This window comes from Nomia melanderi, chromosome 13 (genome assembly GCF_051020985.1).
Source record: "Nomia melanderi isolate GNS246 chromosome 13, iyNomMela1, whole genome shotgun sequence".
Classification (NCBI taxonomy): domain Eukaryota; kingdom Metazoa; phylum Arthropoda; class Insecta; order Hymenoptera; family Halictidae; genus Nomia; species Nomia melanderi.
Window position 1 is genome coordinate 6,520,219 of NC_135011.1, and position 18,036 is coordinate 6,538,254.

General features: G+C 41.0%; 2 protein-coding genes across 2 annotated transcripts in view; one reads left to right on the top strand and one right to left on the bottom strand.

Moving 5' to 3' along the window:
* LOC116423997 (uncharacterized) overlaps positions 1-18,036 on the top strand; it is a 161,974-nt gene that overhangs the window by 24,886 nt on the left and 119,052 nt on the right. The gene's annotated exons all lie outside the window — the stretch shown is intronic.
* Positions 4,330-6,930, bottom strand: LOC116423998 (venom allergen 3-like). Its single transcript, XM_031969856.2, has 5 exons — positions 6,761-6,930; positions 5,940-6,110; positions 5,141-5,222; positions 4,703-4,835; positions 4,330-4,620 (listed from the first exon to the last, which is right to left on the bottom strand). Exons 1-5 carry the CDS (start codon positions 6,881-6,883, stop codon positions 4,446-4,448), a joined length of 684 nt encoding a protein of 227 aa, XP_031825716.2. The 5' UTR covers positions 6,884-6,930; the 3' UTR covers positions 4,330-4,445.

The following is an 18,036-nucleotide window of genomic DNA, read 5'->3' on the forward strand; positions in this document are numbered from 1 at the left end:
GAAAGATTCGAATAAATATTGGACAACTGTGGTTACTCGTGGAAGCCATGAAAGCTTCGCTGTCATTCTCGATATAACTGGAATATTTCAATATTTGTAACTAGGAAGTGTTTCTTATAAAAATTAATTGAATATCGGACATTGTCGAGTTTAATTAATTTCAAGTTCAATTATCTGGATCGAAGAATTATAAAAAATATGGGACGACTGAATGGAATGCCCGTTTCAATCAAAGAATAATCCAATCCAGGATTTTCATTGTCCTGTCGGTTTTGCAGTGTCATTATGACGGTCGAACAACGACAGCGGTGCGGAATGTTTACAATAATCTGAACAGAGATCTCCGCCGCTATTTATAGAAACGTAACGACGAAGGGACGATGGGAGAAGGAGGAAGGACGTGGATTGTTGGCTGGCTCCATCTTCCATTGTTCCGGCCGTGGAACGCGCTGAGATCGCGCGTTTCTTACATTGCAGCCGCGGAGCTTTTATAACGGTTGCACCCAGCGTGGTAAAGAAAGGCCGACGATAAAAGGGCCGTTAAGCCTTCGGGGGGTGGAGAAACAATGGGGAGGAAGATTGAGGGGGAACAACGGGAATGGTTCGAAACGGGTTCGGCTCGTTTGCTGGTCCATCTACGAAAAAAAGACTTGTTGCTGTCTGAGATACAGGACATAATTGTTAAGGTGGTCACTGAAGATTGAATCTTCACCGTGAAGAGGAATTTCAGTTAAATTTTAAATTTAGTTAAATAAGAATGTTGATAATGTTGGGAGATTAAATATTAACTATCATGTGAGGTGTTAGTGAGATATTAATATTATTATCTGTTAATTATATTATTAATTATGTTACTACTACTGTTATTACTAATTATCATATCTAGAATAATTGATTGTTTATGGTATTAATAATAATATATTGATGGACTCATTAATTTAGTGAATCTAGAAAAGCCGTAGCCTTGCCTTAAGTAAAAGTTACATCTAGAAAAGGTCATATGGTATACTTTAAAGAGACTGGATTGTTTGAGAAAGTTAGGTACGGTATTTCATTTGAATGGAAAGAATGAATATGGAGCGAAGATCTAAATTGACCTTGGGATATTGAAATATTCATGGCAGACGTATGGAACACCCTTGGAATAGAAGAGCGAAGAATATTTCAGTTAGGATAAAGGAAGACGGAAGAAATATCCGGTATAAGATACGAAGGGAACCGAGCCTGGCTTGGCTCGGTGGATAAAGCGACAGCTTTCCATTCGTGGGTCCCCGTGTTCGAGTCCCGCTACAAGAAACAATTTTTCTTTGGATTATTAAAATGTAGAAGAGCTTATTGGACCCCCGTTGGTGAATTCAAATCCGAACAAGGGTGTACAAATGGCTCGCTGTTTAATATAAAAATGTGTACCCCCGCCAACGGATTTCATCGGAGAAAGTAATTGCTCGGGGGGGAAAAGTAATTTCTGGTAAAATTGGAAAATAAAATACTAAAGAACGTCCAATGAAACGATACGCGCCCGTTGAATATCACAAAGGCACATAACAAACGGTGATGACAAATACAAATAATGATTGTACGTCACGATATTCTAGAGTTTGTGTCCGGAGTATTTGCGACTCTCGATGAATTCTTAAATAGATTTTAAAAGGGAATGGGATTTTGCAGAGAAGTTTGTTTCATAGACGGGGAGGATTCAGAATAATTCAAATTCAAAATTATATTATTTCCAGCAACATTTTAAAGAAGGTATACAAAAATCTAACTGGATTGTAAGAAAGACATGGAATGATGCAATATCCAGAGACTTTGAATGAAAGACAAAATTAAAGAATGGTCTTCCTTCATTGTCTCAAAAGAATCCACTTCCTGTTCTAGTGACACATGGAGTAGAAAAAGTCGTTTAAGACTTTCAAATAAAGAGAGACAGTGTAACTAGGAAGAACCACGAAAGCGGCGGCTGCTAACGTAGATCGAGAGTAGGAGGGGGTGGAATACAAAAAACCCCGACGACGGGGATGGAAACACAGAGACTCACCTTCCAGTCGAAAGTTTTTGAGAGAAGTGCAAGGCGTCGGCCATTACCGTGGATCACATACTTCTTCCAGTGCATTCTACTTCTATTTCTTTCCCAGGGAACCCAAGACGCCGTAGCAACCCCTCCGCCACCTGCCCACACACACCCTTCTCCGCGGAAACTTTTCACCGACGTTCCGGGACTTAAAAATCTATCCAACCCCGGAAACTGATTAGGTGAAGAGCTCGGCCCCCTCGGTCCTCATCTGCACGCCCCATCGTCCTTCCTCCTCCAGACCAGCAACCCAGCCGTAATCGAACAGAAAATTTCGAACATCCGATTGCCTTGAAGCTTGGCTAAATCACGAACGAAAAAGCAGACAGACACGAGCAGCAATAACTTGAAAGTAAATTCCCTCATGTCAAAGTCAGATTATTTGAAACTTCAACCATGTAATTGGGGATATAATTCCACCATAGTCAAAGGAGTAGCAAATCATCATAGCCAGGAATCGCAGAGAAGGCCAGCCAAAGTTATCTTTTCAAAAGCTACTGTCGTTAATTCATCTCGGCCCGATGAACTCGTCTGAAAGCAGAAGTTCCGCGACACGACAACCTTTACCAACCCCCGCTTCCAACCCCCGCGGCGTGATTATTAAGACGAAGGGCGAAAGGCGCAGACGAACGCTAAAGAAAATTCCGCGCGCTTTATAGAACTCCGCTGGCGAGTTAACCTCCTCGGAACGATAAGTTCGCAACGGGGGATGAACGGCAAGGACCGGGGGGTGGGTGGTGCAGTCAGCGGGATCCAGTTCCGTTCGCAGTAATAAATGTTATCACCGCGCGGCACGAGGCTGCAGCTGCAGAAGAAACCAGCTGTTTCAGTTCGTGACGATAAATACAGCGATTCCTTTCAGCCCCTGTGGGACAGGGACGAGAGGGGTGCGCGTGGGGGGTTGAATTTATTCCGGGTCGCGGTGGCAGTCGGTGCTCTTAACGAAATAATGCTCTTAGGCCAGCAACAAATTTTCGGGGGCAGCATCCCCGCGCCTGGGGATGATACGTGGCGTCGCAGGGGAGAATGCCGGACGGTCAGGGGAGGAGGTGGTTTGCCGGCGTCTCCGGCAGCTCTCCGGTTACATTTAAAAGTATAATTTTAAAATGGCGTCGCGGAACACACGAAGTGGCTCATAAGCATAATTTATGCGCCCGTTTCCCACCGGGCCCGATCCTCGCCCTTTTTCCACCCCTCGCGGCGTCTTTGTTTCACAGCGCTGCATTTAATAAAGGATATTCGCGAGGGTGACTTCTTGCCGGAACGCGGCGCCGCCGCCCGGCACCCGGCAGTCTCTCACTTTCCGTTTAAATTCGTTAACCTCCACGATTTCTCCGGCCTTTCTTACGAACCGTCCCCTTGCTCGAAGATCGATCTTACCCTCGCCGAGGGGGGCGAATTTCCTGGTCTTTTTTCCGAACGCGGCAAAAGGGAGCGGTAAAAACTGTTGAAGAAGGATATTAGTCCGGAGGAATGAAAATAGGGACGGGAGAAACTCGTAAATTGACGGTCGATTAATTTTTGTCTTCCCTCGCCACCACTGTTGTGATGATTCCGTTGGAAAAAAATTTGAATAACGAGGGCGGAGGAGGTTATGGACGTAAATAATCCCTGGAGGGTGTGGGTGGGGTGCAGGGCTGTCGGTGGTCGGGCAAAATTAAGCGGCGGATTTTCATCCCCCGGAACGCCGGTTCTTTCGCCACCCCCACGCGCTCTCTCGCCACCGCGAAACGGCGGGTCGTTTAATAAGTAGCTAATTGTAAAAACGCGCGCCCTTTGTTACCGCGATGATGAAGGCATTAAAGGCAGCTAGGGATCTCGCGTTCAGACGCAACGGCACGGTGCTGGGTTACTTAATTATTCACGGCCAATTTTCTGTCGCTTCGAGCCGGCTCGTCCCATTGACACGGCAGCGCGGCGAGAAGTTTCCGGAATTAACTGGCAAACTTTCGCAGGGAACTCGCGCTACCGTATCCCTTTTTTCGGGAATTATCCCTTAGCTGGAGATTCTTTGAATTTTTTTCCCGTTAGGATTTTGCAGTTGAATCTTCTGTAAGGCAGCAGCGAGGAATAATAGGTGTATACTTTATAATGTAGTTTTGCGAGTATACTTGGATATAGTTATACTTACTGTGGCTATATTTATATATTTTCTACTTTAGTATTGTGACTATGTTTATAAATGCAAAACGTGGTTAATCTGATACGTTCTTTGTGTTGTTGATGACGCCTGATTAATTATTAGGTACCTAAGACACTTATTACGATCATAAAATTGATTATTTAATACTTGTACGATTTGTTATACATTATTTGCATCCCTCGCGAGGAGAGGTTAAAGTTCAACGAGCCAGATTCGGAATAGTGAAAACCTCTAAGCTCTTTCATAGAGCGGTTGGCCGATGTAGTTGCCAGTGGGACCGTAATTGCAGACTAAATAAAAGTTGTTCCATTGACCAGACTTGAAAATGATCTTACCGCAACCGATCTTATTCGAATTTGCCCAGACTAATTGAGTGTAATGACCCACTTTAGAGAAGTTGTTGGTCCTGTTCAACGACATCATTATGAAGAAAGGAACGCTAGAAAACTGAATTAATGATCATTATGCAACTGAGACGCGTTACTCACGTTAATCTGTTCACTTCGTTCCTGTCAAAGTCCTTCACCTCGTTGTACCACATCATGACGAGATCAGTCGGCTTGCTGTTTTGCTGACCTGTGGTGCTGGTCTGCGCAACATTTTGTCCAACACCATAACGCTCTGCGAACACGACCAAACGGTTACAATTAATTAACAGAATAATGAATAAAGTCCTCGAAAGCTTAAGCTTACAGAAAATGCCTACTCTGAAAAAGAAGCTAAAGAGAATAGACACTAAACAAAATTCCATTTCTTCACTAAATGGTTTCAGTAAATTAAAGGTGAAACTAATCAAATGAAACCTTATTGAAATACACATTCGATTAGTTCGATTGAATTCCGATTATTCTCGAAATTTCGATGAACTTGTTCAAATTCTGGATATTTCACGAATGTATTAAGCTCGACAATAATTAACCACTCACCAACGTCCCTGCATTCGTCGTGACCGAAGCTGCATTGGTTCGCCCACCTCTGCGCCACTTGCTCCAGCTCGCTGTCCCACGACTGAAACGAAACCGTTATTCGAGAATCTCGCGGATATTATGAACTTGGCAGCCATCATTATAGTAGGGTAGAGTTCGTCTCTAATTATCCGTATATTAAGCAAACTGCGCGGCAATGTGTCTATATAAGCTCCTAATGTTCTTGTCTGGCTATACGCGCTCCTATTCCACTTATCTTAATATATTGCTCTAACGTTACGCAGTTACCTACGTACGTACCCACAACTATATAGTAGTTAGTTACCTCTACGCGAGTAAAATTCACTTCGTCGGCCTATGCGCAGATTTGGTCTCGCCGACCTTACTATTTATCCGCATAAAATAACATTCTTTCCGCAACTCTGCCGGCGAGACTCTTTTTCCCGTTATTAATGCTACTTTATTTGTTTTAATGAGTAAACACCTATATACCTCAAGATTTTATCTCGTACTCGGGGAAATGAATAATATTCGTATTTATTCAGATTATTTTGAAACTGTCGAGTATCTGACTCAGTACCATACCAGGAAGTGTTTTAACGAGATAAGCATGCGCGGAACAGATAGTTGTATAAAATGCAGGAAAACGTTTTTCATTCGGGACCTGCATCGAGGCTCGTAGAATTTTTAGTGGATCCAATAAATATTTCTTTTTAACCCTAGTTTCAGGGGATTGGTGTGCGCAAATCTATATTCGTGTGGATATTTTTAACGAAGAAATTTAATAAAGTTTTTTTACCATGGTCTGCATGTTCCTAGCCGCAGGCTGTGGTCCAGGATTTCCTCTCGTTTCCTTACCAGCAGCTACGTATAGTCGTAGAAAATTGTGCAGATTGACGATTCCCTTCCTTTCTGCATCCGTTAAACCGACCACTAACACTTGACCACAGCTTGGTGCTGGAGACGAATTCTGAAACAATACGGTGTAGTTTGAATAATTATTTCATAAGGAACAAATCTAAGAAATTTATATAATAAACTGCAAACGATCCTAGGGAAAGTAGTGTTCCTCCAAGTTCTACTCACTAGAAACTTCTATAACTGTTCGAAAATATTTCTAAAACAGTTTTATTAGATTTATCTGCTAATTGAGTGAAATAAACTTGTTGCGTTTTCATAGAAGAAATTCTATTCTTTCAAGTTTCATTCATTAAACATTGTTATGATCATTTTAAAATATTTCTAAAATATTTCCCTTTAGATATATCTAATGATTTAACAAAATCAACTTAGCAAACTCTCATAGAGGAATTTATATTCTCCTAAATTCTGCTCAGAAATTGTTGAAACTACACTGTCCATCTGTCCGCAGATACATAGTGTTATCAATATAATTAGAAATTACGGATATTTCTTAGTTATTTCTTATTATGTGCATTTTGAACATTTTGACAATCGCAGAACAATTTCCCAGAAAATATTTCTATAATCATTTAACGAACATCTTTCAGCGCCTAGTTCTTTCGTTTTTTAGAAGAATGCTCTTACATTATTCCTTCGCTAATAACTACCGGTAAATTCTGACACATTTAAACAGAAGATTACTCTTTCGATACTAACCGGATACTTGCACAACGTTTGACGGCGGCCCGACCGCGAGCATCTGTTATTACCACAATCGATCGCGATGCTCGGCGGCGCGAAACACGCGACCGCGAGAACCATGCACAGAAACACCTTCATGCTTTCGTTTCTCTGTTCCTCTTCGTATTGCACTGCGCCGACGCTCGACGGCTTGTTCTTATTTGCCGCCTTATCAGCGACTTATCTAATCAACACGGTATCGTGCAGCGAATATAATGAATAGCCGCAACTCCGTTCCGTGTTACCGTGTGGTCGCTCGTGACGTCAGGGTACTAACCTTTGCCTTGTTCTTTTACTGTGCACTTAGGTGTGCACGACGGTAGCTTGTGAGTAGATTATGTTTCATTTGACTGCTCGAATATTATACGCTCGATTTTCTTATGAAAAGAATTTTTCGAATTCCCAGATGAATTTTGAAATAATAAGCTTGTCAGTTTTAAAATAGATTATAGTTCGTCATTTAATAATAGTAATAATTGAGTACATTTGTCGTTTAATTTTTTTAGAAGGGTATGATGGTTAATTGAAATTTTCGAAGCGTTGCGTTCATAATGTTACGAAATGTTTTTGTAACATATAAGTTAGTTATTAAGCATTTAGTAACATGTACCGATAAGATATAGTGAAATTAGTGAAGATTAGGTATTAAATATAGAAACGATAGTATCTAGTTATCTATTCTAGAAATCCGATTATACTTATCTGTCAGGTAATTAAGATATCGATGAGTTCACGTGTTATTGTATAATATTATTTGAATCTGAGTTCGATAAACTGAAGATGTTTTGAAGATTGCCGATTTACCGTGCCGGATCAATCGTTTACAGTTTTCGATTTCATTTCAGACTAATTTTATTCGCCCGTATTTCTCAATGTACGATCATAAACGTTTCAATAAATGAATCATGTCTTAGACCATTATTTATACACTTGCTGACGACTTACTTTTTCTTAGTAAACATGTGTCAAAGTTGTTCGACGTTCATTAGTAATCACTGTCAACTGTCATGGCATCGATAACAACATTTACGTATAAATATATATGTCTCACGTGTTTTCCGGGGAAAGTCAAACAACGGAAAATTCATATATAATGTACACATACACTAATCCACGATGTGGAAGATTCAATTCTCAAGAATTAACCGATAATTGAAAGAAATTAATTGTAAAGAAAGCCTGTATCTCCGCAACCTCTAGAGATATAGTTATTTATAGAGACAATTTATCTATTTCACAGAAACAAACAGAAGACTCGCAATTTCTTTTTTACACGACGCGCATTAAACTTCTATACTTACAGTACGAACTTTCTGTATTTATATTTCAAAATATTTGACAAAGGTTTCTGCATGTTTTGATTAGATTCTTTCGTGTCGTGCCGGTAGAACTGACTTACATCATTTCGCTTATCGCCGGCGGTTTTACGCGGTTTTTGGATGACAATAAATCATCAAATTTACTAATCTTATCGTCAGTTCCCATGAGTTCTCAATCCTGTCTAATGATATACATATGCAAATAAGTACAAGATTTTTCTGTATTATACGTTCATCTATTTATTTATGTTTTGTTGGATACTTAGTATTTATATTTTAAATTAAATAGCTACGCATAGTCTAGTAACAGTTTCCTTCCAGCAGTTTCAAATTTGAAGTATTCTCAACTAAACGAGAGTACAGATAAATCGAAAGAGATTGAACGAACGAGAAACTAAACTAAACAGTGTTCAGAAAATAAAAACTTGAGTAGGTCACAAAACGCTCGAAGAATGCGATGCGGTTAAAGTATAGCCTATATTCCGAACGAACACTGTATTATAATACATATATTATAATTAGAATAATTTTTTAATTACATCATAATACATATACTATAATTCGACTAATTTCTTAAGTACATCACAATACTTCAACATCCTATTCATTTTCAAACTTTATTATTTCCAATACGAACGTGCGCAAAACATTTCACTTTAACATATCATTCCGACAGGAAGACGTACGAAGTAGGTTCTTCAGATAAGAAGGGTTAAATTTTCATAAACTTCAAAATATCCTTCCTGACATGCCGATTAGCAATTTTACGGAAATTAGTATATTTCCCTCCGCATTGCGGGACCACCGAGAACGAGACACGATTAATAATTCAGCATCGAATGGGGAAACCTTTCACGGTGTTTGATTTGATCCCGGCTACCCGGCCGGAATACGGTTCTGTCAAAAGCTCACGTGTCTGTTATTCCAGCTCGTCAGCTAGGATTTCAGTCGCGTAGTCAAACCGCACGAATTTCTGTCTCTGAATCAGCCGGCCCTTCGCGTTAATCCGGCGGCTCTTGTGGCGGGTGAACGAAAATGACTCGGCGCCGTGACACTTCATATTCCCGGTATCCGGGACGTGAGATTAACGTCAATAAATGCGGAGGAACGCGGGAGATAGAGAACGACGATGAAAAACCGTGGCACAAAGACGGAAATTTATTCTCCCCCCCGCCCCCCTTTCCGGCGTATTCAAATTAGCGGACCCGATTCGACCGCGGGTACCACGGAGAATGGATTTTTGAAATTTAATTATTCAATCAACATCGAAAACACTTCGGCGTCCGGCGGAAAATTAATATTGCTTTATCACAATCGATTCGAATATTTCACTCGAAATAATAACAACTCGTTTACATTTGCAGTTAGACAAACATTCGGAAATAAAGTTCATTACACGATATTAAATTAACTCTGCGAAGGAAGGAAGGAAATAGAGGTTAAAAGCATAGAGATCGGAGTTGAATTTCATTCATTTAATTAATTAAAAAATGTTGATTTTCCTGGTATCGCCAGAGAGATCTATGAGATTCTTAAAACCAGTTCTCCTATGGTCTTTGTCAAACTCGTAATGAGAATTTTTAACAGAGTTCCATAAATGCAAATATTATTTATTTACTTTTAATATAAATTAACCTTTCGACTTCGTTGTTCCTGCTTTGTATATTTATTGAATATTGAGTAGACCATTGTTCTGTTCCAATCGTTGATCCCTACATCATCAATCTTGAATCTTCAGAGTAAACGTAGACACGGAATAAACATAAAGTTTTTTTCTTCGACTAGTTAATTAACGATAAAGTAGTTTCATCAAGCACAGCTATAGACTTATACCACTAAAAGCAACTGAAAATATAGATATTCCACAATCTGCATGAAATCGGATATCAGGTGATAATATTGTAGGAACTATCCCGTACGAGTCCTCAATGTTGTAGAATATTCCCTTAAAAGTCACAAGATCTTTACAGAGTACTACACGCTCGCTCGCCGATTACGCAAAGTTTCGTCCACAAAATCTCACACTAACGTCTCGCTCAAAAGTCTCGCTCGAATAATACGCACCAAAATGTCTCTCTCCACTATCCTGCACAAAATGTCCCTCGCTCACGCATTCCCACTCGCTTTTAACACACACCCCCATCCGCTCTGTCTTTCTCATCCTTGCACCCTTCTCACTCGCGTCTTTCGTCCATAGTCAAAATTCACGCGGTCACGTACACGCTTTCCTCACGGCCCAGTCGCTCCCTTCCGGACACTCTTCTTTGTATTCTTTCAACCACTCAAGATTTTCTAAACGCAGTCACACTGTTTTCCAAACATCGCGGCGCCGGTCCGTCGCAACATGATCTGCTCGCCCTTACACACGCACAACAAACCATTCATCCCACAATATTAAAACAGATAGCCCATAATCAGAGCCTCTTCAGCTAATGAATGCCTTCAATAAAAAATATAATCAACGTATCTCGTCGAACTTCTATTTCGTCGTGCGCTATCTGCCAAGGTCGAGCAACGTTCGCCGATTCCCGAAGCGCTCGCGTCCCCCTTAATTCCCCCGGAAAACCCCGGGAAAATCCAATTGAAGCTCGGCCGAGCCTCTCCACCGAGGAAATTCAGGTCAAGATAGCACAAGCCCGATCCTCCTACAAATAAAAGACGGGGCCGCGGAATATGGAGCGACCACCGTGGAAATCTTTCGCCCCCTATCGTTTCCGCGGTCCTCTCGCGCGCGCGAGCCACTCCGGTGAATTTGCTCGGCGAACGAGACCACCTGCGCTGATTAATTAGAACCTTTCTGCAAAGGGCGAGGGCGGCGGCGGAAAGGAGGGAATTCAGGACAGATTCAGACGAAAGAAAGCGGAACCCGTTCGTTGGGGAAAAAAGGCCTCGCTCAAGACGTCGAGTTCTGAGCGGTGGATCGAACGGCGAAAATATGGACGGCCGAGGAGACAAGAAAGGCGAGAAGGAGAAAAACTGGTAGGGCGGAAAAATTGAGGGAGGGTTAAGGAAACGGGGTTGAAGCGCTCGGGGATGATTAATGGCGGAGTAATTAAAATTAGAAAGAAAGGGGCGAGAATGTGTGAAAAACTGTTGCGTGGAGGACATTATCCCTTAGAGTGGCAACGTTACTGTGAGCGACGATGAAAATTTCTGCTAATAACGCAGGGAGTAACGGAAGAAAATGTTTACTGTATCTTGTAAACGGTTTAGGACATTGGTATAAGTACTAAAATTGTTATAGGCACTTTCCGAGCTAAGCATTTCTCGATAGAATTGCATGGGAATTATCGAAAGAATTTCAGCAAATGACACTCGCAGGGTTAATTTGAATTTCTTTTGAGTTTAGATTGAAGAGGATGAGAGAAAGGGTATTGTGGGTATTGATAACGAAATGTTATCTTGTGCAGATGTTCTATTGGAAACTTGTCAGTTGTAACTTGTCAATCGGAAGAATTTCGCATGTTTTTGGTTACAGGAAGTCGAATATCAGAATTAGTCAGTGAAGGCCGAACTTATCTCCGTACTGTCTACTTGGAATGCAAAATTAAAGATATTTCCTCGCATCGAATTTGAAAAGGTCGACAACTTTAATATATTCGAGACCCAACAATTCATCACAATTACTTTCTTTCAATATAGAAGTTTCCCTAATAACTCATCTATGGACTTACATAAATACACAAATATACATATTTCCCTGTAAATTAATCTATAATAGAACATACACATATAAATATATAAACACATAAATTTCTGTATAAATTAATCAGTACTCTCAGATACTCGTGTAAACATAGAAAATCCTCTATAAATCAATCGATAAACTCACATATGCACATAAATATAAAAATTCCTCTATAAATTAATCTCTAGATTTATGCATACATAAACATCAAGATCTCTCCACACAAAGGAACAGGAAAATCTCGGTACCCAATCCATAAAGGAATATTCAGAGCGTACTACCGCGACTAACGTCGATTTCCTTAGGCCCCGCGGCGATTAAAGTTTCGCCCCTCCCCTGGTAACTGGTTCAGCCCAGTAATTTTTCTTCGGTACACTTTCCACCGGCATTGTGCGAATCGAACGGCGATTACTTCGTTCCCCGTTCGCCTTTGTTGAACGCTACCCGCCGTTTAAGCTGCATCCAGCGGCGCAACCACTCGTCTCCCTTCGCTTTCGGCCTGAACGGTTCTCCAGCCCTTCCTCCTTCCCCCGGCCCCTCGAGTTCTGCCGGTCCTCGCCCCGTAGACAACGTGCCTCGCGGTCAACGCGCCGCGGCTAATTCTAAGTAATGGCTCGGCGGCGTGTTAATCGCGGCACACGTAAGTTAATTAGTCGAAAACTTGTAATCGCCGCGGAACGTCCGCGCAGATAAAAAAGGATGGCCGCGGCGGCGGATGATGCGGGCGAACGAAACTTTGGGAGCCGGGGAATGTTGTGTTTGATGGTTGTTTAGGGGAGAGTTCATTCGTTGCTTCCAATAAAGTGGATTCAGTGTTCGTTGCTGAAGGAATTCTTGTAATCGTCTAGTAATTTCGGAACAACGTCGCTAATTATTTTGTGAAATTGTAACTGATTGTTAGTTGATTGTTATTAGTGTTGTATATTATTACTGCTACTAGGGTAGTATTATTATTGTTGTTATTACTATTAACTCTGTTATTCTATGCTGATTAATACATTATTATTGTAACGTTCTAGGAGTATTGGATCTGTTAGATTTTTTAGATTCACCGGGTATATTGAGACGTTTAATCTTCGAATTCAGGAATATAAACGGAAACTGTGTAGTGTGCGTTGGACACCTCTGTGGGATAAAACAATGCGGAGCGTTAAGTCTTGGATATTGCATAGGGAGTAAGACTATCTGACCAGGGGGAACGGAATCTACTTAATGCTCAGATTGGTATTGATGTATTGTTCTGTCACGATGTCTGATGAGGATAAGCATACTCCATTGGATCGATGACTGGAGGATGTCTGATATTATCGGGGGATTGTCTGATTATTCAAAGCACAATCTACTTAGTGGGTAGAGATGTACAGTGCAATTCTGGTTATGTCCGTCGTATTGAATTAAATATTGATGTATGTTTATTAATATATCGGAGAGATACCGTTTCATTTCACTACACGATCGTCGGGCTATGTGAACACATTCTACTGAATATTTTGTATTACAGTAACTCTATAGATTCGTCAGAGGAACGCATGAATCCCAATAACCGAACAGAATAGAAGTAATGTTCACGTTATTAACGTGACACTCGATATTTTACAATAAATACAAACTTTCGGCAATACGTTCCATGCCTGTCACATCCTCGTTCCATTAAATATCGTTCTAGATTTATATAATGCGGACACTGTTGCCCTGCTCTATAAAGGAATTAAACGATTTCAATTGCGGTCGTAGTTCCTACGCAACACAGCAGCGCCGGTAGGAAACAATTACATTTGTTTCTGGCACACCGGTGAGATTGCCAGTGACTCCGCGTACAACGGCGAACGAAAAGGGAGATGAAGGAATTACGGAAACAGTGTTACTGTAAGCCAGCCGAGAATGCTCGTTCTCCATGCGCCTTCGTGACGTTCATCACGGTCTGATTCGTGGAAATTAAACGGCAGATTATTAACGTGACATTGTCGGGTTATTTTAGCGACAGTTTACAAAATGTCCGAGCAAACGTTGCGAACCGGCCGCTGGTTTCCACGACTCCGCGAGCGTTTTTAAACATTCGCGACGAAATTTTAATGCACATTTAGACGCGGAGAATTTAATTCCCCTGAGCTGTGTAATACTAGATTTACGTGCATTCATCGTACATTTTACTTCGTTGTTATACTTATGAAAAAAGTAGCGTTCATCGGTATACACTTTGGAAATTGCAGCTTTGAAAACAGAGAACTATGTACTCGTCTAATTGCGTTAATCAAAATGGACATGAACTTTTACCGAATTGTGCTTAAGAAATTTAATGCTTGAATTGATGGATTCCATAATCTATCGTTAAAAGTGCCTTTGTTATATTAGAGAAGGGACGTTATCTTAGGATCATAATTATCACCTTACTAATTAAATAGATAAATTGTTTATGGAATAAACGACGAAGTTCCTTCGGTTACGAATTAATGTTACGTTTAATTATTCAAGGTAAGATATTAATCGAATTACAAGTTACGTGCCGATACATTATGAAATGTCTTTCAGTTTCATAATTCATTAACACAGGTACATTAACCATCCTCCTTTAATTCTGTCACGGTGTTTAACTGTTCATTATATATTCCCCAGCAATTCTGCGCCGTAAACGCTCATAATTGAGGAATCTCTCGGTCTATAAACTAGGAATACATAATTAATTCTATAACGAAGTCTGCCAAACTAGTGGAACCAATTTTATACTGGAACCGCGGACACGGTTATTTGGACTATCTCTGTTTCGATTATAACGCTAACTACAAAAGATAATTAAATCCACTTATCGAGCGTTCGATAATCTATTGCTTCATAACTTCTTTATCATCCGAACACATCAAAGAATAATAGAATCTCTGATAATTTCGTTCTAATAAATTCACAGAGGCACCACAGTTTACAGTAAACCTAAAAAATGAATAGCAGAACAATAATATTTCACGCCGAGTCATTGAAAACAAATTATTCTCCCTTTCGCTAAATTCATTTTAAAATGTTTATCATAAGAGTCAATCTTCGTGGACGATGATATTTTTAAAATTTATAAATCTTTAGCAGAAGAAATTGCACGTCAATCACCCAAATACTAAAATAGTAAAAGACCATTGTTACTGTTAGTTATTGCTAAATAGCTATTGCAAGGTATCGTTATTGTTAACTATTCTTCAGTATCGTTACTACTAAATATTATCAACTGTATACTAAAATTTCATTGTCTAAATAATTAACTTATTCATTTACCTCTTTCTATACTATCCACAAACCATAGCTTAAAGGGGCAAACTCAGAAACTACAAAGCACAAACAAAATCAAAAAGAATCAGCCAAAAAATAAAATGCCAAATTTCCTTGAAAAAAAATGACTAATTAATTGCCGGCCAAAAGCTTCCCGTTCACAAACCAGCCACACTTTTCCAAACAGAAGCGTTCAAACACTTTTTCCGCAGAAACAGGTGGTTCCGGCTGTCGGTCTTTTTTAACGAAGCGCGGTTGAATACGTCGGGAATAAGCGAAGGATTTAACGCGCGTATCCTCGCGGTGAACTGGGTCAAACTGCGTCCCCGTCTGTTCCCCGAACGTTGCTCATCAATTTTTCAGAACCTCGCTTCGCCTCGCCCGGAACTTCCTTCATTTCGCATCGCCCGGAAGTTCTAGCGCCCGACTATCATCCGTTGCGCTCGCTCGCTCGCGCCGCGAAACTTTCGCGTGCCGATCAGCGTCTTCTCCGTTCTCCCCTCCCCTTTCTTCTCTTTTCACTTCCATCTTCCCTTTTCTTCGTTTCTCGTATCGTTCGTTCGCCCTACGATCGAGTCTCGAAGGTTTCCATCGCTTCCGCGAGGCGTGCAAGCCGTTTCAAGCCTGGAAACAGGTGGTTGCCCGATCGAACGAGATTTCACGCGGGCTCGATTACGAATTCCAGCGATCCCCAGCGCATCCCCGAAGGCGAGGTTGGTCTGGATCGTTTACGCGGAATTAATTCGACGATCGAAGAGCGAGCCGAGCTGAAATCCTCGTTCCTCGGGCCGTTTTCGATCGTAATTCGCGGCGGTTCCGGGCGAAACGGAATCGCATTTCAATGGGAAACAATACGGTGGGAACAAAGGCGGCGAAGTTTCACCCCCAGGAGTTTATTAAATGAGCGATAATAAGCCGGCCGGGCGTGTTCAGTTAATTAGTTACACCGCGTCGATTCGTCAACGACGACTGTTACTCTTTGTGACGGACCGTAAACTTGTCTTCCGTTCGCTCGATCAAGCGGTAATCGGGTTTCGATGGATGGGACTGGAACGATTGTGCGGTCGGCTCGATGGCGGCGCGATTCGAAGTGAATTTACGCGTGGAATGGTCTATTAATGAACGTATACGATGGAAGTTATTGAATGATGGCGATATTGGTGCGACGAGATTAATCACTTTCTATTCGTCACTCCTTATAGTCGATAGTTTTGTACGGATGACAGATCTTGCAGACTAAAAAGTTGAATTGTGAAGATTGAAAATTAGAAACGGAAATTTTGAATTAACCATTTCAATTTGGAAGGTTGAAATTTGCATGTAGAAATTTCGAAGTATAAATTTGAAGTCGGTAGGTCGAAACGAAAATTTCAAATATACAATTTGAGAGTTGATACTTCGAACATCGAAATATAGTAAGAATACGAAAGTCAATTTCTCCGATACATAGAGAGTTTTCACGCAGTTTCTTCGGTGTATGCATTTTCGGATCACCCCCGAAACAAAGCAGTGAATGACTCATTTTTTCTAACGGCGTAATTCACGACGAGAGGCGTCCGTCTCGCCTGTTCGAACAATTACGAACGGCCCCACTCAAATCCGGTCGATTAATCACCGCCCTGCCAGCCGCAATCGCGCCGGCCAGAATTAATTTAAAATCCCGCGCTGTCCACCGAGGAATTCGCGGGCCGCGCACAACGCGCGAAACTTTTCCCCCGAGATCGCGTAATAATTTAAAATAGCCGGTGGCGGCGCGCGTGTATTTTTGTTCGGCCGGATTTTTTCCCTTCGTCGTACAGAAAATTTGCTGGAAATTTATGTTACCGCTGCTCGTCGCTCCATTAGACGGAATTCAAACGTCATGTCTCTATAATACTAACCGTAGAATCATTAAATTTTCATTCAGCGAGAAATCAGAAAACCGACCCTTTCGCTGTCCGATAATTGGCCGAAATGGCTCGATCCATGTTAATATACTTTTCTACGGGATAAAAGGCTCCATTGTCTCGGTGCTAATCAATAATTCTAGGAAAAGAGAAATGCTGACATTATTCGTGGTAATCTTGTAACGCCAGTACGAGTGCTGGATGAGTGGCAGAGAAACATTCGTTCATGCGTAACACATGCCTCGGATTGAACCGAGGCAATTTCACTGGAATTCTAAGCAAGGATTTTTCAGGTCTTGAAAGATTACAGTGTTGTTCGTTGTAACGTTTCAACGCTACGTTTTCCTCGGTACAGGTGCAGTAACATACAACAACGCGAAGAACGATGTACTTGACTTGATACTTATCAATTTCTAAACGAAACGTAGGAAGAATAACGCCAATACGTGTACAACGATAAAAAAATTAAGATGGTTCAGTGGAATATATCGATAACTAGAATGTAAGTAGAAAGATCAATAGATTATCAGACAGTATAACCATAGATAAATTATTTCGCAAAATTAAACGGAGAAATTTTAATACAATATTAAAGTAAAACAAGGAAGAAAAGACGGATTATATAATAGTTAGTAAATAGGGAAGTCAATGGACCGTCAGAGATTAAGCAACTAAGAATAACGGTTAGTAGAATACATAAATGATGCATGAGCCGATCCTAAGTAAACTCAGGATATACGCTCAAAAGATTAACACACTTTCCAAGTGGAATAAGTCAATACACGGGAAGACTTTGCCAAGTAGCGGAATCAGCGTACGATCAGACGTAGCCAAGTGAAACAACAGATTGTATAATCGGTCTTTAACCCAGTGAATTGGCTCAATAGCCTTACGGTTCCAAATGAAGCGGGTTACATCATGTAATCACTGAACACACCAAACTGCAGTAAGTTCATAAATAGTGGAACACGAAGATCATGTGTTACTGAATGAGATCCTTGTTTCCGGATCACCTGTACACATTTCCCCAGACATTTGCAAAACATATACTGGTCTACTCAGGTATTTATAGGTGCTCATTCGACCCCTAAATCCCAAACGCCCGAG

Excerpts from the sequence above, each read along its gene's own strand:
- LOC116423998 (XM_031969856.2), bottom strand. The coding sequence starts at position 6,883 with ATGAAGGTGTTTCTGTGCATGGTTCTCGCGGTCGCGTGTTTCGCGCCG. Across the intron at positions 6,111-6,760 it reads AAACGTTGTGCAAGTATCCG|AATTCGTCTCCAGCACCAAG; the intron begins GTTAGTATCGAA and ends GTATTGTTTCAG. Across the intron at positions 4,836-5,140 it reads CGACGAATGCAGGGACGTTG|AGCGTTATGGTGTTGGACAA; the intron begins GTGAGTGGTTAA and ends TCGTGTTCGCAG.